The 20,184-nt window shown below is 41.0% G+C and overlaps 1 protein-coding gene across 10 annotated transcripts in view; it reads right to left on the bottom strand.

The window, feature by feature from the left end:
- FAM114A1 (family with sequence similarity 114 member A1) overlaps positions 1–20,184 on the bottom strand; it is a 76,023-nt gene that overhangs the window by 44,834 nt on the left and 11,005 nt on the right. For all 10 annotated transcript variants that reach the window (XM_054485872.2, XM_063664471.1, XM_054485873.2 and 7 more), the window contains one exon: positions 9,648–9,735. In XM_054485872.2, the coding sequence (XP_054341847.1) occupies positions 9,648–9,735 (88 nt within the window). The remainder of the gene's footprint in view (positions 1–9,647; positions 9,736–20,184) is intronic.

Genomic DNA, 20,184 nt, shown 5'->3' with positions numbered 1-20,184 from the left:
CAGGAGGCACAGGTGCAGCGAGCTGAGTTTGCACCATTGCACTCCAGCCTGGGTGACAGAGCCAGACTCGGACTCCAGCTCAAAAAAAAAAAAAGAGAATATGCTGGGAAGTTCTCTCTGACCAAGTGGTAACTCAGGGAAGCAACAGCAGTTCTCTGCAGCACCCTGGATGACTGGGTAGCTCAATGGGTACTTCCTGTTGGTTCCATATGCTAACGAATCACGAGAAGGGCCCACGCTAACTCATCAGGAAGGTTTCTCCCTTTTAGCTCCCTTTATTTTTTAAGACAATATTTCCTTCTTTTTCTTATTTTAACTTTCTCTTTTTTCTTCTTTTTCAAAAAAGGAATGTATTATAAAGAAACTTTTAAAAATCCCATAATATCACATCTCTGATATATCTGGTGGAATTTTTACTCCATTTTTTTTGTGGTAAAATGCACGTGACATACATTTTACCATCTTAACTTTTCCTACCTGAATAGTTCAGAGGTACCAAATACATTCACAATATTATGCAACCATCATCACCATCCATCTCCAGAACTTTTTCCCTCGTATAAAATGGAAACTCTATACCCATTTAAACAATAACTCCCCACTCTCCTCTTTTACCAGCCCCTGGCAACCATCATTCTACATTCCAGTAGTCAGAATGTTCTCAAATCTCTATGATTTTGACTATTTCTAAGTGCCTCACAGAAGTGGAATCACACAGTATTTGTCTTTTTGTGACTGGCTCATTTCACTTAGCATGATATCCTCAAGGTTCATCCATGTTGTAACATATGTCAGAATTTCCTTCTTTTTAAAATCTGAATAATACTCCCTTGTATGTAGAGACCACATTTTGCTTTTCCATTCATCTGTCTACAGACTTTGGTTGCTTCTGTGTTTGAGCTATTGTGAATAATGCTGCTATGATCATAGGTGTACAAATATCTCCTTGGGACCCTGCCTTTAATTCTTTTGGAAATATAATCAGAAGTGGAATTGGTGGATCATATGGTAATTCTGTTTTTAGTTTTTTGAAGAACTGTCGTACTGTCTTCCACAGCAGCTGTATCATTTTATAACCCCACCAAGAGCACACAAGGGTTCCAGTTTCTCCACATCCTCTCCAACACTTTTTTTTTTTAAATAATCGTCATTCTTCTACTGAAATATTAGTGGTAAAAAAATTTTCAAAAAGTCATTCTAATGGGTGTGAGGTAGTATCTCATCATAGTTTTGATTAGCATTTCCCTAATGATTAGTGGTGTTGAGCATGTTTTCATGTGCAGATTTAAAAAATAAAAATGTTCATAATATTAGCAAGTCCAAAGACTATAGAAACATAGATAACAGAAGATGGGCCAGCCTCTTTCTGCTTAGATAGATTCCAGTAACGTAATAAGCAATAGAGTGTATAAGCTTATAAGGGCCTGTGGAAATAATTAAGGCCAGCAAAAACTGTTGGCTTTAAAAGAAAAAATAAAATTGCAAATTAGTAATTAATATTTACTTAAATGTATTCAAAATGTAATATTGGATCAGTTGGTCAATTATCATTCAAATAAATTCAACTCCTACATAGTTACATATGTGTGTGTGTGTGTGTGTGTGTGTGTGTAGGAAATTTAATGAAAAATGTGGGTACATTCTAATGTATTTGCTCTGATATAGGAGTGACTTCTAAAAAAAGCAATGCTTGGAGCTTTTGAAAGACTTAAGGTAGACCTGTCTCTCCCCTCAACCCCTTCCTTCTAAAGATAACAATTCTAATTATTTCTTGTGATTCCTTTCAAGAATATAAAAGCATATTTACCTACATATAAGTCTTCTGGACCTGGCTTTTCCCATTTGGCAGTTCACAGTTGAAGTCTCAGCACACACAGATAGTGCTGTGTGCTGTGTGCTGCCTGGAATCACAGTGCTCATTCTCCTTAATTCTGGGAGTGTTGTTTATTGACAGCGCTCAGCTAAATAAATGCCTCCCTTTGAACTGCCCTTGACCAAAGGGAGTTGGTTCCACCAAGACTATACTACAGTGGCCGGTCAATGAGGGAGCTGTTGATATAAAGGCCCGGTGCCGCGGATTAATGGAAGACATCTCCTAAGAGTCATCCCAAACCCCAAGCTCCCAATGGGATAGGCTAAGACCTCTGCTGTAATGACACTGCAGTTCAACTTCTCCCTTGGCTCAGTTTTGCTTCCCAATCCTTTGCTCTCTTGCAAAGCTTGTTCCAGAAAGCACTTCACAGTAAAACTCCAGCACACAATTTCTGCCTCATCCCTCTGCTGGGCATCCAACCTAGAACACTGATCTACCTTGGTCTTTTTAATGGCTGCATAGTATTCCACTGAATGGAGATAGATATATCTATATCTGTCTATATATATATAACATATATATGAAACATATATATTACATATATAACATATATATTACATATATAACACATATATTACATATATAACATATATATTACATATATAACATATATAACATATATTACATATATAACATATATAACATATATAACATATATTACATATATAACATATATATTACATATATATATATAAAGTACTGACTGTGTTTCAGACTCTTCTATCGATGAGTTCAAGATATTATAAAAAGTTGTGAAGAGCAATTGTTCAGAAAATCGCAAGTTGATACTGCCATGCTCAACCAAAGCGAACTATAGCACAGCAAAAAGGGAGCCAATCAACCTTCCTTTGGAATAGTCTTTCCTCTTCTTATGATGGTTGATGTCCACTCTGTAATCAGATGCTTACTTCCCTTTAGGCTCAAAGTAGACAAGAAGTGTTACTGAACTGATGATATTTGCCCAGAAGTCCAACAGAAACTCATTAACCCCTGTGTTTTATTCATAGAATCTAAAGGACAATGGACAAACTCTAAGCATTAATCCTATTCTCTTTGTCTCAATGATCCTTGAGAAATTTCATATCATCAGCAATGTCACCTTCAAAAATGAATCCATGCACTATCGACAGTGATTTATACAGTGACGATTTCTCATTGTAGTACCATTTTGACAAGTTTGCCATTCTCTGTAATAAACAGTGTCATTTCTGACAGGGCTGCTAGAAGAGTTTCATTAAAATGTGCAGAAGGAAAAAACTATGTACCTTGGGAGAGGATGAGGAAGGGGAACAATGATAATTTTGGAAAAAGTAAATATACAGATCAGGTACATTCCATACATACCAACCCCCAACCTCAGGTACTCTTGCATAAGATGTTTAAACTCATAAAACTGTCAAAACTAGAATTTCAAATAAACATTTAAGCCTTTGGTGGTATCTAGAAATAAATTACTCTATTCTACTACAGAGCTCTTCCTTTTGTATACTGATATATGTTTTAGCATTGTTGACTTTCATTTTGACTACTCGTCTATCACTCTTAGCCTAGTAATACATTTTAGGAACAAGTCAGGTCTATAAGATGCTGTGGGATTTGATTTGGAGCTACTATCAAAACCCTCTTTTCTTTTTTCTTTCTTTCTTTCTTTCTTTTTTTTTTTTTTTTTTTTTGAGACAAAGTCTTGCTCTGTCGCCCAGGCTGGAGTGCAGTGGTGCAATCTTGGCTCACTGCAACCTCCATCTCCCAGGCTCAAGCGATTCTTCTGTCGCAGCCTCTAAGTAACTGGTGGAGGGGCATGTCACCACACCCAGCTAATTTTTGTATTTTTTTTTAGTAGAGATGGGGTTTTGCCATGTTGGCCAGGCTGGTCTCGAACTCCTGACCTCAAGTGATTCACCTGCCTCAGCCTCCCAAAAAACCCTCTTTTCTAAAATGTTTTGTACTCTTGTTTCTGCCTGGAAATAATAACCATGCTTATCTCATTTCACAAACTTGTCCAAAGGCATGGGTGACAGGTGATCAAATCTAAGAATGTGATGACAGTGTAGCTGTAGTTGAGCCTAATGCAAGAGTTAAGGCCTCTCCAAAAATAATTGTTGGCTGAAAAATGTTTGACTTTGTATAAGCATTAGGAAGGTCACTTTTTCTCATTTTCCCTTAATCTCAGAGTCAAAAAGTATTGAGGCAAAAGATAAAATATAAAAATAAAGAGTAGACATAATTTCAATTAATTTTCTGTATTTTCCCACTTAGCACAGTGGGCACAAATATCTTTCTCCTTCTGTGCATAGACGCAGAATATGGTATCATCATATTTTGGAAGTTGGAAGAGACCTTAGAATTTCTCCAGTTTTTCCACCCACACTTTTCCATACAAAGAACCTGAGTCTTAGGTTAAGGGCACAGTGTAGCTAGTTAGTAACAGTGCCTTGTGATTACAAGTTAGCAGCATTCAGGACCAGGTCTCAGGTCTTATGACTCATGGTACAGTGCTCATTCCAAGAGATTACCATTTTTCAATTGTTTCTATTCTCCTATTATTCTCCTGCCAACTCTCAACAGTTCTAACTATTCTAACTGCAGTTTTTCAACAACTGTAAGAGGTAATGGTTGCCATTTCTAGCGCTCAGTTGACAGCTCTGTGTTTTGTTAATGTCTATATGTTTTGCACCCCTGTCTGCAGCTGGAATTACCCTGGGGGTATACATGAGGTTTCTGAGTGGAAATTAATTGCAATTGAACATGTGGTTATTTTCTTTCTTTACTTTCCACAGGCAATTCATAAATCTTCAAAGCTTGTCTACTACTGTGAATGATCTGTTTTCCAATAAGTTTCTTTGCCTGATGATAATAAACTGCTAATGCTGTAAAGCCCTGGGGTCGACACTACGCCTGTACATAGCAGAAGTTGTGCCTCGCTTGCCTCTCTCAATCCCAAGATAGTGGCTCAGTATAGACCACAGATCAGGAAGGCACCCATAACTTTAAAGTCTCTGTTCACAGATCTTTGAGCCCCATTCCAACCTGTTTCAGGCTGTGAGCCTGGCTCCATGTGTGGGCTACTTATGATCTCTCTTACCTTTCAGGAGTCAAACTCCCAACCACCAGTGCTTGTTTCCAGCCTGGGAACCCATGACTTCAGCCTCCTGTTAGGCTACAGGCTTTAGTTCTGTACTAGTCTACAAAGACGCTTGTCCAGTTTTGAAATACATATTGCTCTTGTTTTAGCTACTATTACTACATAAAGTCACAGCGTGTCCTGATCAGAAATCTCCAAAATATGCAGTAAGAGCAATTTAGGCAGGGTTTTCAGTTATACTTCTATTGCATTCATTTTGGGCGGAGGGGGTGGGTAGTGATGATCGGTGTGATGAAGAATTTTAGTACCTGCTTTTCTAAAGACAGCTCTAAAATTTCTCCAAAGAGACTTTTAGAATGAGCATCAATATTTCAAAATTTTAACGACCTTCCTCATGTACCCTTTGCCATTTTGTATGCAAACAAGAGAAAAATGCCAAGATTTGCTGGCTTTTCAAAATTCCAGCATGTAGCCAGAGCCATAAAAAATACTAAGGTTCTGTAATTGGTGGTGTAACTGACAAAGATCTCAAACAGAGGTGAGAAGAGGATTAAGGTAGGCGGGATGCACCACATGACAAACTTTTGGTCAACAATGGGCCACATCTATGACAGTGGTCCCATAAGATTATAATACTGTATTTTTCCTGTGCCTTTTCTATGTTTAGATGTGTGAAATACACAAATACTTATTATTGTGTTACAATTGCCTACAGTATTCAGTACAGTAATAAGCTGTCCTATGTTTGCAGCCTCGGAGCAATAGGCTCTACCACATAGCCTAGCTGTGTAGGTTTGTGTATACTCTGTGAGGTTTGCACAATGATTAAATCACCCAACGACCCATTTCTCAGAAGGTATTCCCATTGTTAAGTGAAGCATGACCGTATTGAGAGATGGCCCCAAGATTCTTGTCCCCAGATGTATACACCCTATGTGATCCCTTCCTTTTGGAGTGTGAGCCGGAGTGTAAACAAGATGGGATTTCACTCCTGCGATTAGGTTACTCTATCCAGCAAAGATGAGGAGAATTTTCAGACGTAATTAAGGTCCTTGATCAGTTGAATTTCAGTGACTCAAAAGAGAGATCATCCTTAGAGTGCCTGAACTAATCAGGAGCGTCTTCAAAACAAAGGGGCCCTTCCTGAAGGTAGCGATTTAAAGCATGAGAGAGATTTTCCTGCTGGCTTTGAGGGAGGACCTGAGGGCAGCCTCTAAGAGCTGAAAGTGACCCCTGGTCAATAATCAGCAGGAAAACAGGGACCTCAGTCCTACAACTTCAAAAACTGAATTCTGCCAACAACGTGAATGACCCTGAAAGATGACGTCTTCAAAGCAGAGGTGCCAGCTGAGCAGCTGACAGAGCCACTGGCCTCATCCTCGACTCTGGGCCCCCTTCTAGCTGCACCACCTTATCCTCCAGAGACTTTAAAGTTATGGGTGCCTTCCTGATCTGTGGTCTATGTTGAGCCATTATCTTGGGATTGAGAGAGGCAAACGAGAAACAACTTCCATTATGTACAAACATAGTGTCAACCCCAGGGCCATGCTGCCTCAGGCAAACGTGAGCCTCAGATGAGAATACAGCTGGCTGCCACCCTGATTTCAGCCTGTTAAGACACCGAGCAGCTGTCCCATACCTGAACTCTTGACCCACGGTAACTGTAAAATAATGAATGCATGTTGTTTTCAGCCTCTTTAACTTTGTGGTAATTCCTTACACAGCAACAGAAACTAATACAAGAGGGTATACTGAACTTCATTCTGATATTGCATGAGGAATGTGCAAATGTCATACACTCTCAGACAAACCACATGTTTACTCACCCTAGAAGAAAAGTGGCAAGTTTTTCCATCCATGGACTGACAGCTCGCCCATTGAATTTACTATCTAGCATCTTCTTAGGTGTCCTGTTGTAATCTGATCTTTGTACATGTGCAGCTTTGGTTCCAGTGGACTGTGCTCCAAGGCCTCTAGGTTTTGTTACTTGGTTCAAATATAACCAGTAGATGGTGCTGACATTACTACATAAAAAGCCGGATATTATTTTTCATGGCACAGTGATCATGTGACTGGCACAATGATCATGATGGCCTACAGGAATTTACCTCTCTAGGCTCTTCTGGATCAATTACTACTCAGAGCCAGAAGAGAACCATCAGAATTTATAAATTGTTGTGCGGGTAACAAGATGCAGTATTTATTTTCTGCTTGGTGGCTCACACACAGAGAAACTTTAAGAGCCACCCCAAACACAAGCACAGGCCGCGGATTAAGACAATGACGTCAGTTCAAGTCAAAAGGGACCTGCCGTGAAAAATCACACCCTGCTTTTTTTTTTTTTTTTTTTTTTTTTTGAGACATACTCTCGTTCTGTTGCCCAGGCTGGAGTGCAGGGGTGCAATCTCTGCTCACTGCAACATCCGCCTCCTGGATTCAAGCAATTCTCCTGCCTCAGCCTCCCGTGTAGCTGGGACTACAGGCACCCACCACCACGTCCAGCTAATTTTTGTATTTTTAGTAGAGATAGGTTTTCACCATGTTGGCCAGGCTGGTCTCAAACTCCTGACCTCAAATGATCCATCCACCTCGGCCTCCCAAAGTGCCGGGATTACAGGCGTGAGCCACCATGCCTGGCCACATCCCACTTTTTAAGCAGTAAAGTCAGCGCCATCTACTGGTTACATGTGAACAGGTAACAAAACCCAGAGGCCTTGGAGCACCATCCACTGGAACCAAAGCGGCATGTGTGCAAAGGTCAGATTATAGCAAGACACGGAAGAAGGTGCTGGATAGTAAATTCAATGGGAGAGCTGTCAGTTCACGGACAGAAAACCTTGGGAGGGTCCAACAAAGCCCAAAGTCAAATGAGGTACAGACACTGAATGAGAAACAACAGCAAATGGTCTGACCAACCAGGGCTAGAGCAGTTACAGGGAGATGCACCTTTAAGTGTGCACAGAGAGCACCTATAGCTGCTACCACAGGGCAGATGATTTCTGTATTTACTGTGGCAGGAACTTATATTTAAAAGTTTAATGAAAGAGTAAGTCCTCCATCTATAATAGAACCCTCGAAGCACCAATTCATTATAAACCAGAGTGGTTTGGATGCCGTTAAAACTGGAAACATCCAGGACACATGACTGTTTTATGATATAAACCATGAGAAGAGCTGTATAATTTTAGTGACCATATTATTTACTTTTTCATGACTTATTCCAATTAAAACAATCTTTTAGAACCTCCTTTTTAGTTTTTGGCTTAGAAAGCATGTCACTTCTAAGTGCCACCAGTGGCAAGATCCTTTTGATAGCCACTAAGTTCAAACATTTTTCCAAGGACAGAGGATGCCTGCAGGTGCTTGTCCTCACCCTTGCGAAGAGATACCATCCTGTTCAGAAAACAAAACAGGCGCCTCTACTTGAATTTAGTTAATTTTGTCATCTGCATACGTGGTACTCAAGGCATACCCGTCCCCTTAATAAGCAATAGAGAAAATCTGCTCTCCAGGCTCTTACCAGAGAGGTCAACATTTATTTGGCCACTGCTACTTCTTCCCAGAGCCTTCCTGAGCAAACTGATATTTGACAGAGATGGAATTAGAGGAATGCAATCTATCCATTCTTCCAGGCAGCCTAAGCTCTATCAAGTTAGATATCTGGCCCTTAACACTGTGGTCATGGTCCACTGGGGTGGGGCAAAAGGCCTGAAGACCTTCCTGGTTTTAGGAGTAACACTGAACCAATTCATGGCCCATCGCAAGATCCTCATGGCCGTGGACTGCACCTTAGAATACCTGAAGTGGATGATGTGAAAACTCTGTTACCTGTGGCTTCCCCTGTCTTCTCCTTACCTTCCACCTTCAAGATGAAATGCCTTTGCTAACTTATCTTAGACATATTGATATTGATGCTATACCTTCAGTTCTCATGAAGAGAGAATATAAGCAATGGTAAGATGAAGAATATCTTGACGAATTTGCACTCAGGAAGACACTACACTGTCCATCATATTTTCTCTTTGTATAAGAACAAATACTGGAAATTTCTTTAAAAATTTAAAACTAGAAAAATATATTTATTTAAATTAAAATTTTGTTTTCAAAGAGAAATAAATAATGCACTGGCAGCCAAGAAGCTCAGAGTTGAGGTCAATACTCAATTACAAAAACTCTATTAGCCATGGGATATATAAAATGAATATCCTCCCTACCAGCATGTTGTTTTCTACTTATATTTTAATCTCCTGCTAATGAAATGCCTTTTATCAAGATATCTCAAATCCTTTTTGGGAGTAGATGAGTTGTGCTTTAAAAAAATTCAAGTGGGATGATAAACACGAAGCTTTAAGAATATATTATACTTTAAAAGACCATATAATATAGTGGCCAAAAGCCATACTACTTGGTTTTTAAATTGCAACCCAGACATTCCTGACTTTGGTCAAGGTCTTAGTCTCTCTGATTAGCTTCCTTATCTGTAAAGTGCAGCAAACAACAGTTCCTCCATATAGGGTTATTTTGAGGAACAAATGTATTGGAGGAATAAATGAAGCATTTAGAACAGTAAGCACTAAACATGGTTTGCTCACGGGCTAATGTTAAACTCTATTAGTATACAGTACGATCAAAACGTCCTATCCTATTAGGGTTTGGGACTTTGTCTATTCCAATGCAACATACAATGCTTACCTACTGTGGCAGATGCTGATGACAGCAGAGATTTGCCCCAGGATCCCCAGCCTGCCCACCCTCCTTCACTTGGAGGGGAATCCACAGCCTGGAGAAAAACAAATTAGCCACAGGTCAGAAATTCAGTATATCTCTGAATGGAAAAACACCTATTGGTTTGAAAGAAAGAGGAGGTTTGGAAAAGAATCACCAACAACCGTATCTAATTGGCTTATAGTTTATACGGGTCATAAAAGAATATCCCAACCCACACTGCAATGTGTACTTTGGAACCAAATTGATTAGTGCTGATGTTGGCTTCTGAAGGCTTGGTTTGAAGTGAGAAGGGAGTTTGATGTTAACTGAGCCTCAATTCTCTCTTATTATTTAGAAGACAGGGAAAAGGCTGCATGGGAAAAAGATACGCATGAGGGCAGAAGAGTGATTTGAAAAAGTTCAAAATGACCTGGACCCAGGCTATTCTTACAGGGCTTAAAAAAATGTGCTCTTCAAGGTAGAGTTAACTTTTAAACTCTGGGGCAGTAGGCAGGTGCTTTGGCATGGATGATGGGCAAAGTGTCTAAAAAGTGTCAATACACCTGGAGATGGATGGGCAGTAGTGACAGGAAGGCTTGCAAGGTAGAAACCTTTGATTCAAGGTGCCCTGCTTCACTCATAGTGACCCCTATAACACAGGGATAAGACTGTCCATGACCTCAGTGGATTCCAATTCGTTTGCCTAGGTTTTTGGAATTGGAACTGAGAGATTGTGGTTCAGTGTGAACTGTGTGCATGAACAGAAGTTGAAAACTCAGGCTATGTAGGTGACCATGTTATATTCACCACACAGACTAAGAATTAAGAGAAGGCAGAGTGAGCAGAATGGAGATTGGCTTAGAGCTGCTGTTTGGATTCCTGACAGCTTCTCAGTCCCTGGTTTCTGTCCCTCTGAAGGCCCTCCTGCTTTCTGATTTTTGGGTTCTGTGAGATTCTCTCATATTCTTGTTCATTTTTTAAATGTTTTGTTCACTGATATACTCCCAGAGCTTAGAAGAGTGCTTGGAATATAATGAATGCTTAATAAATATTTGTTGAATAAATGGCTGAAATGCACCCATTTTCTCAGGTATGCGTGTTTCTGTTACTTGCAACCAATGAGTCCTGACTCAAGTAGGGAACCACAGCTTTCTCTTTCTATCTGGGAACACATTCTAGAAAACAAGGCAAGAATAAATAAATAGTCTATGAGTTACCTATATGGAGAATCATAGCTCTTTTTTACTCAAAAGAGAAGGAAAGGAAGGAAGGAAGGAAAGAAGGAAGGGCGGGCAGAAAGAAAGGAGGCAGTGGAAAATTCCTACAGTGTTTGTAGATTCCATAAGTTTTGACTCACAGTTGGTCCATTAGTCATCCCCAACTCCTGACTCCCTTGCTGTTTTTTTCTTTTTTCTTTTTTTTTTTTTGAGACGGAGTCTTGCTCTGTCTCCAGGCTGGAGTGCAGTGGTGTGATCTCAGCTCACTGCAAGCTCCACCTCCCGGGTTCACGCCATTCTTCTGCCTCAGCCTACTGAGTAGCTGGGACTACAGTCGCGCACCACCACGCCTGGCTGATTTTTCTATTGTAGTAGAGATGACGTTTCACCATGTTGGCCAGGATGGTCTCGATCTCTTGACCTCATGATCTGCCTGCCTTGGCCTCCCAAAGTGCTGGGAATACAGGCGTGAGCCACCATGCCCGGCCTCTCTTGCTATTTTCTACCCTTGCAGATAAGGATGGCCATATGAAACAGTTTTCAACCAATGAGATATATAAACGGAAAAGTTTTTGCTTTCATGATACATTATAGTTACAGTGAGTGCCCACTCTTTCCCCTTCTCTTTTTCCTGCCCTGAATGTGGACATGAAGCTTCAAATTGAAGCAGTCATTTTTGCTGCCACAAGGGAAAGGCCAAGGAGTCTCAGTCACTGGTCCTGGCTCCGCTGAGCTAGTAAACCAATGTAAGTAGCTGCCTATCTCCATTCTTTGTATTAAGTGAGAGAAAAAAAATCACTATTTTGTGAATTACTGTATGTTGGATTTTAGTCACTTTGACTCAAAAGCATTGCTAACTGATTCAAATGCCACCCATCAGTGTAGAGTACTGGTTGAGACTAAGTTATGGAAGTTAAATTGCTTGGGTTTGACTCCAGGCTCTACCGTTTTGGACAACAAGTTACTCAAGTCGTTTTAAGCCTTCATTTCCTCATTATAAAATGCAAAGAATAGTAGCATAAGTGCCATAAGTATAGGAACCAATAACCTCACCGGTTTGTGAAGATTAAAAGAAATAATTCATATAATGTTGCGAGTATAGTGCCTGGCATATAACAAGTACTCCAAAAGTGAGAGCTAGAAATAATGATAAGAAGAAACTATACTTTTAAGACTAAGAAGCAAAAAGCTTTGAAAGTTAGCTGTCATTTTTTTTTTCTTTCTGTCTAGAAACAATGAGAAGCTTGTTAACATGAATGGAAATATTCATGACTCATCACTGCCTGCATTCATTTTTGGTGTCTACATTGATTTACTTCACTTCAGCAATGGAATCCAGTAGCAATTTTACACCATTATGAAGACAGATGGAAGCCAGTGATGAATATCATTCTTTCACAGGACAAATCACTACCTATGATTAGGAAGAGTTAATACAATTAGAGGTGACAGCTTCTGACTCAAATTTATAATATTTATTATGTTCTGACAGCTGGTAATTGACTAGCAAATGGAAATAAATGTTAAATGAGTCTAGAACTTTTTGCTGTATAATAAGTGACTACTTCAATTGCTTTATTAATAAAGTCCTTTGACATTGAGCTGTGACGTCTTGATCAGCTATAAATATTTGTTATCAAATGGCAAATATTCGAATGACTAAATACACATATTTAATATAAAAAAAGTTAAGCATGAATTATAAATATATCTCATCATGAATATGGTCTCTACTTTAAAAGGACTTAATGTCACACAATTAGGAGATGCTACAACAGGCAGCATGGAGCTGCTCAGATTGCCTATTACCAATAGAGGGATTTAAAGACTTTTTTCCTCACCCTCCCCCCGTAACTCCCACCTCCTTCAATAGACAACTTCACATCCTAATACATAGAGAAAAAAAAGCCATCAGATGAGAACTCTCTCAACTTCCTGCCTGCTCCCCAAGCTGGAGTGTGTGGTATGATACTAGCTCACTACGTCCTCCAACTCCTGGGCTTAAGTGATCTTCCTGCCTCAGCCTCCCAATTAGCTGAGATTACAGGCATGCACCACCACACTTAGCTAATTTTTAAAAATTATTTTTTGTAGAGACAGGATCTCACTATGTTGCCTAGGCTGGTCTTGAACTCATGGCCTCAAGTGATCCTTCTATCTTGGTCTCCTGAAGTGCTAGGATTACAGGTGACCGCACCTGGCCCAAGTTCAATGTTCTTTAAATAGGAAAGACATTTTCATATCTAGTATCCCATTTAAAGGTCTTTATCATTAAATAGAAAATGCATTTATTTTAGGCTATCAAGTTTAAAGGTATTATTAGACAGAAAAAAAATAAAATCCCAGAACTCCATCAAATTCAAAGGCCTTTAACATTTAGATGGAAAACATATGTACCTATCTTAAAGATGAAGGAGCAACTTGGTTGTTCTATTTCCTTGAGCAGATCAAGAACCAGGTGCTGTGTGTAACTTGCATCCAGGGATGTGGGCAATGAAACCTATGAGTTTTGTAACTCATAGGGTGATCTACGCTTTTTAATTTTTGTAACTCATGACATAGTTACTCTAAAAAAGGGGTTAGTATGACAGCTGGGAGGATGAAAATTGCCCTGGAGGCTGAAACTCTGTCAAAATATCTGATTGAAAATGGCCTCAGTTATTTCCAGCTAATTTTCTTCCTTGGTAAGTATGCATCATTCAACTTTGGGAAGATTTAAAAATTAAATATAGAAAGGTTGAAAGCATGGAAGATATGCTATTCATATTTTTGCACATATTTGGTCTTTTCTGTACTACTAATATTGAAGGAATCTGACCTATTAGAGTGACAGTTTTTGAAAATCAATCAAAAATGAATAATTGAATTACTAGACTTCTGATTTTAAGCTGAAATCATCCCAAGTTTCTGCACATTATTAAGAGGTCTTTAAGTCAACTGTATAAATTTATTTTAGTAGCTTTATAACAATTCGTAAGTACTTAGCAAAGTTTTGTATAAGTAGATAACTCAGGTACTTAAAAAGGAAGTAGAATATATTATAAATGCAGTTTAAAGTATTTAAACGTGCTTAAGTTGGTAAAAAGGACCAAATCAAACATTAACCAAAAGTACCTTGAAAGTGACTGTTTGATTTTTCTAGACTTCTAAACAGTGAGATTTGTGAGATTCACGTGAAGCCTAAGGATTGGGTTTTTGAGTTTGTCATTTTCATAGATGGAACACGAATTGTTTAAACCCAATTAAATGTTTGAGTAGTTCTTTTTATGCACAAAATACAAACAGGCCTACACCAAAAACCCATCTAAACACAAATCTAAGTACACTACCCTGCGATTCACAATTACTTCCTCCCTTTCATTATTATGGAAATGCACCTTCCTCTTAGGTACCATAGCACCTCCACCTACATGTCTCCTGGCCTGGGTAGGTTGGTTTTACTCTCTCCTAGCTTTTCAGTCTTTTTCTATACAAGCTGCTTCCCTGTACAGGCTACATTCCTTTTTTTTTTTTTTTTTGAGACGGAGTCTCGCTCTGTCTCCCAGGCTGGAGTGCAGTGGTGTGATCTTGGTTCACTGCAGCCTCCACCTCCTGGGCTCAAGCGATTCTCCTGCCTCTGCCTTCTGAGTAGCTGGGATTACAGGCGCCCATGACCATGCCCGGCTAATTTTTGTAGTTTTAGGAGACAGGGTTTCACCTTGTTGGCCAGGCTGGTCTTGAACTGCTGACCTCAGGTGATCTGCCCGCCTCAGCCTCCCAAAGTGCTGGAATTACAGGTGTAAGCCACTGTGCCCGGCCCAGGCTACATTTCTATACATGCTTTCTATATAGGTTACATTTAATCATGCATATGATTCCTCTATCTTAAAGCCAACAAATGAAAATCACAACATGAACAAAATGTTCCTTTCAAACTTATCTGGTGTCTGCTCCACATCTTTCTTCTTTGTCTCTTAAAAAAGATACTTATAGTGGCCGGGCACCATAGCTCACACCTGTAATCCCAGCACTTTGGGAGGCCAAGGCGGGCAGATCACCTGAGGTCGGGAGTTCGAGACCAGCCTGGCCAAAAAGGTGAAACCCCGTCTCTACTAAAAATACAAAAATTAGCCGGGTGTAGTGGCGCATGCTGTAATCCCAGCTACTCGGGAGGCTGAGGCAGGAGAATCGCTTAAACCCAGGAGGCAGAGGTTGCAGTGAGCTGAGATCATGCCACTGCACTCCAGCCTGGGAGGCAGAGTGAGATTCTGTCTCAAAAAAAAAAAAAAAAAAAAGGTGCTTATCTTCTGTATTCACCTCCCTTGTCCATCCTCCCTCCACAGCAAGACTCCTGTGCCACTACTTCATGAAATCGTTCTCATCAAGGGCAAGTGGCTTCCTGTTGTCAAAGCCATGGACTCATTTTAGTCTTTTTATCACTTACTTGACCTCTTGGTAGCATCCAAAGCTCACCCACTTTTACATCTGCCTTAGAGTGTTCTATTCTGATGGCGTATCTTCTGACTCTCACTTTTTTTCTTTTTTACCATCTTTCAGTATTATGATTTCAGTTATTTACATTAGAATGCTTCTACATGCATATTGTGACATTACGGGTGCTTCTCAAATTAACCTACAATCCAAGTGCTGTCAGCATTCCAATAAAATATGCAGTCCGGGGTGGTCAGCCAGCATTCTAATCAGGAAAGCCATACTCTGGAGGCAGCTATTTATAGAGATTCTATTATCTGTATCTAGTAACATCTGATGCTTTACCAATTATCATACCTAATTGCAAAAATGGGTTTTAATTGGTAAACATGGTGGACTATTTACTAGCATTCTCAATATCTGAAAGGGGTTCAAGATGGCAAAAATAAAGGTATTCAAGGAGCTGGCTTCGGTGGCTCACTCCTATAATCCCAGCACTTTGGGAGGCCGAGGCAGGAGGATCACTTGAGGCCGGGAGTTCAAGACCAGCCTGGGCAACATGGCAAGACCTGGTCTCTACAGAAAAATTAAAAAATTAGCCAGGCGTGGTGGCATGCACATGTAGTCCTATCTACTTGGTAAGGTGAGGCAAGAGGATCACTTGAATGCAAGAGTTCAAGACTGCAGTGAGCTATGATCTTGCTACTTCACTCCAGCCTGGGCAACAGAGAGAGAGAGACTATTTTTTTTAAACAGGGCAGAGCCGGGCTTTGTGGCTTATGTCTGTAATCCCAGTACTCTGGGAGGCCGTGGTGGGTGGATCACCTGAGGTCAGGAGTTCAAGACCATCCTGGCTAACATGGTGAAACCCCATCTCTACTTAAAATACAAAAATTAGCTTGGCATGGTGGCAGACGCTCTATAGTGGCAGAGTAGCTCCAGCTACTCTGGAGGCTGAGGCAGGAGAATCGCTTGAATCAATTCAATGGCTTCTGAGTCTGTATGTCAGAAAAGACCAGAAAGTGAAGAAGCCCTAAAGATAGAGATAGTTTATCCGAGTGCATAAATGGTGTGGTCCTTCAAAACAGAGGTGCCAGCCAGAAAGGTGGCCTCAACCTTGACTCTGGCCACCTGCTTGTCGCAATACCCCACCTGCCAAGTTATGGTGGCTGTGCTGCCTGAGGCAAATGTGAGCCTAATGATGTGTATTTTAACAGGACCCAGACCCAGGTACCTACAAATATGTATGCTTACACACACACACACACACACAATTTATGCGCATTATCACAAAATCTAATATGTCCCAGAAGTACGTCCTCAAAGTCTATTCTGCCAGTTTTCTTTTTTTACTAAAGCAAGCATTTTCTCACAGAAACTTTTTGAGATGGAGTTTCACTCTTGTTGCCCAGGCTGGAGTGCAATGGTGCAATCTTGGCTCACCGCAACCTCCGCCTCCCGGGTTCAAGTGACTCTCCTGCCTTAGCCTCTCGAGTAGCTGGGATTACAGGCATGCACTACCATGCCCAGCTAATTTTGTATTTTTAGCAGAGACGGGGTTTCTCCATGTTGGTCAGGCTGGTCTCGAACTCCCAACCTCAGGTGATCTGGCCCCCTCGGCCTCCCAAAGTGCTGGGATTACAGGCGTGAGCCACTGCGCCCGGCCGGAAACTTTTTTAAAGGGGTGATGAGAATTTATCAAGTGTAGATGTACGTGGGGTCAAATAGGTTTTTGCACTTGGCTATTTTCCTGCAGAATCTGCCATTCCTCAGGGGTGGCCTGTGTTCAATCCAAACAACCACCTTGTAATGAACTTTAGATTGAAGAATTTGTTTTGTACAATTCACTCTGCTCTGGAGCAACAGGGAAAAAGTTGTCTTCATCAATGCAAAATGATTTCTTATGAGTATGCAACAAGAGGCAAATAAAATAGAAAAAAATGAACAATAATCAAATACTAGGCATAAAATTGACTCTAATAAAAGGATAAACTACTAAGAGAGATAGTAGAATCCCCTTTCCTGGTAATCTTTAAAAAGAGACTAAATTTGCACCCACGTAGAAGGGTTTAAATAAGACCTGGGTGAAAGTGATATCCTCTCCTCCAGGCCCTTTCAGCCAGCCTATCGGCTTTCCTGCCCTTCTTAAAACAGACTCACAGGTACTGTCCCCACTCCTTGGTTCCCTCTGAGCTTCTGACCCAACACAATACATCCAGAGCCACGGGCCCAACTCTGTGGCCAGTGTTTGCACTTCCATCCAGGTAATTCTGTGGTGCTCCAGTAGTAGGAATTTCTCCCCTTTCCAAGGTCCTTGAAATGCTGTCAGTGTCGCAGGGGGTGGGGAAGGTGGAGTACCTGTTACCAACAGGCTCAATTTCTATAGCATTAAGGAGGTTTATAAGGTGTTTTCAAAGCAAGGTTCATTCCGTTTGACCAAAACATTTCAGGCAAATCTGGTAGGAGCATACTGATTTTTTTTTTTTTTTTTTTTTTTGAGACGGAGTCTTGCTCTCACCCAGGCTGGAGTGCAGTGACTTCATCTCGGCTCTCTGCAACTCCGCCTCATAGGTTCAAGAGATTCTCCTGCCTTAGCCTCCCAAGTAGCTGGGACTCCAAAAAGTGCCACCCAGCCCGGCTACTTTTTGCTTTTTTAGTAGAAATGGGGTTTCACCATGTTGTCCAGTCTGGTCTTGAACTCCTGACCTCAGGTGATCCACTTGCCTTGGCCTCCCAAAGTGCTGGAATTACAGGCATGAGCCACCATGCCTGGCCTTACTGTGCTGTCTTCATGAACAATCCTGCTATAATTTTTATGTCTGAAATTGGAATGTATAATCTATCAACAGCATATGGATTTTGAATTAGTAGAGCTTGTATAGTATAAGTCATCTTAGGTGAGAATGGTGTGGCTAAGTTATATTTTTCTTACTGTACCAAGATATTTGTTAACAGTAGCACTTAGGATGAAAATTGGGAACCATAGCTCCCTACATGAGAAAGACAGTGTGGAGGCAAAGCAGGCTGTGGAGTCAGGAAGACTCTGCTCAAATCCTCACTCTGCCATTTCCTATTTGGGCTGATTCTTGACATAATCTAGTGGTCCATCTCTTCACCAATACCATGCAAACTGCCAAACCTGCGGCTTATTAATGTCCCACTTTTACTTCCTATGTGTTTTGTGGCTGTTACTGCTATTGTTTTTCTAAGATTAACAGATGAAAAAGTGTCCTAGTAGCCAAAAGAATGAAAGGGCTTGTCTCCAAATACTTTTAAAGTGTTATTGTAGCACCACAGCATTTTAGAGCTGGAATGATACTGAAGATCACCTATTCAAAGAATCATAAAAAAGACCTTGAAAATTCTTTAGCCTAAACTAATTATTCTCAATCCTGGCCAAACATTAGAACCACTTGGGGTACTTTTTAAAATTGCTGATGTCTAAGCCCCATTCCGGAATCAGAATCCTTGGGGTTGGGACCCTAGCATCAATATTTTCTATTCTATTCTATTCCATTCTACTCTATTTTATTTTATTTATTTTTTTGAGACAGAGTTTCACCATCATTGCCCAGGCTGGAGTGCAATGGTGCAATCTCGGCTCACTGCAGCCTTGACCACCTGGGTTCAGGTGATCCTCCTGTCTCTTCCTGAGTAGCAGGGACTACAGGTGCATGCCACCATGCCTGGCTAATTTTTTGTATTTTTCGTAGAGACAGGGTTTGCCACGTTGCCCAGGCTTCAATACATTTTAAGTCTCCCCAGTGGTTGGTAACATTCAGCTGAAGTTGAGAACTTCTGGTCTAGGGGCTCTTAATTATTTAGGGCATGTATGGATGGCTTCAAAGGGTCAGCGACCTCTTGAAACTCATAAACAAAATTTTGTGTATGTTTACCCTATTTGATTCAAACTCCCAGCTGGTCCTCAAATCGCTTCCATAACATCCCTACAAAATGACCGTTCGGCTTTTGTTTAAACACTTCTAGTGAAGGGAAACACCTTGCCCCTGAGGAAGCCCATCACAGACAGTTGTGAGGGTCAAACCCCTTGAGAAAAGTGGGTGGGAGGGAAGCCCAATCTTGAATACAAGAGTCATAAAACATTAGTCAGAAGGATGCATCAAGGTCTTCATGTGAGAATTCTTCACTGTATAGAGGAAAAACCTGAAGTGCAGAGACATTAGTTTGTCTGGCCCAAGCTCATGGAGTTAATGATAGATTGGAGGGTGAACGCCCAGGGCCCCTGGTTCCCTGTTGAGTTCCTGTCCCTCACGTCATGCCGCAGTCACCTCAAGGGGGTGATCTGTGGTGGCACACTTCAGGATGAACAGGGCTGGGCCTGGCTGAGGGAAGACCCCAATTCCTCCCTCCTGCACCACCCTTCTAGAAGGCAGTCCATCCCAGACAGGATGAGGAGAGCAGCCTGTCTCCTCCTTTCATGCGGGGCATCTGCCACCCCTGCCCGGCCCCACATGGCTGGAGGTGAATGCTCCAGGAAAATCCTGCTGGGATAGTCTTCTTGGTGGCCCAGGTGCCAACAGGGAGATCTGGCTTATCTCATACCCTGAGAGACAGGCGCAGGCACTGAAAGGGAAGGGGTGATGAGTGCATTCTGCCTCTGTTCCCCTGGAAGGTGGTGTGTGATGATAAAACAGTGATCTGAAGCCTGAAGATCTCCACCATGGACTTGTAAATATACATCAGATTTTAAGTGATCTTAAAGAAACATTGACTTGTTTAGGGTGGAATCAGGCTTGTTAATTATCTGGAGTCATGATGTGTGATATTACTACGTTTTCCATTTACAACCAAGTAGCCCAGGACAAGCTACCATCTCTGAGCCTGGTTGCCACAGGTATAAGCTGGAGTTAGTAATACCCAAGTTTGAACTGTTG

The sequence above is a fragment of the Pongo pygmaeus genome, chromosome 3 (assembly GCF_028885625.2).
Source record: "Pongo pygmaeus isolate AG05252 chromosome 3, NHGRI_mPonPyg2-v2.0_pri, whole genome shotgun sequence".
Classification (NCBI taxonomy): Eukaryota; Metazoa; Chordata; class Mammalia; order Primates; family Hominidae; genus Pongo; species Pongo pygmaeus.
This window is presented reverse-complemented; position numbering and strand designations above follow the sequence as displayed.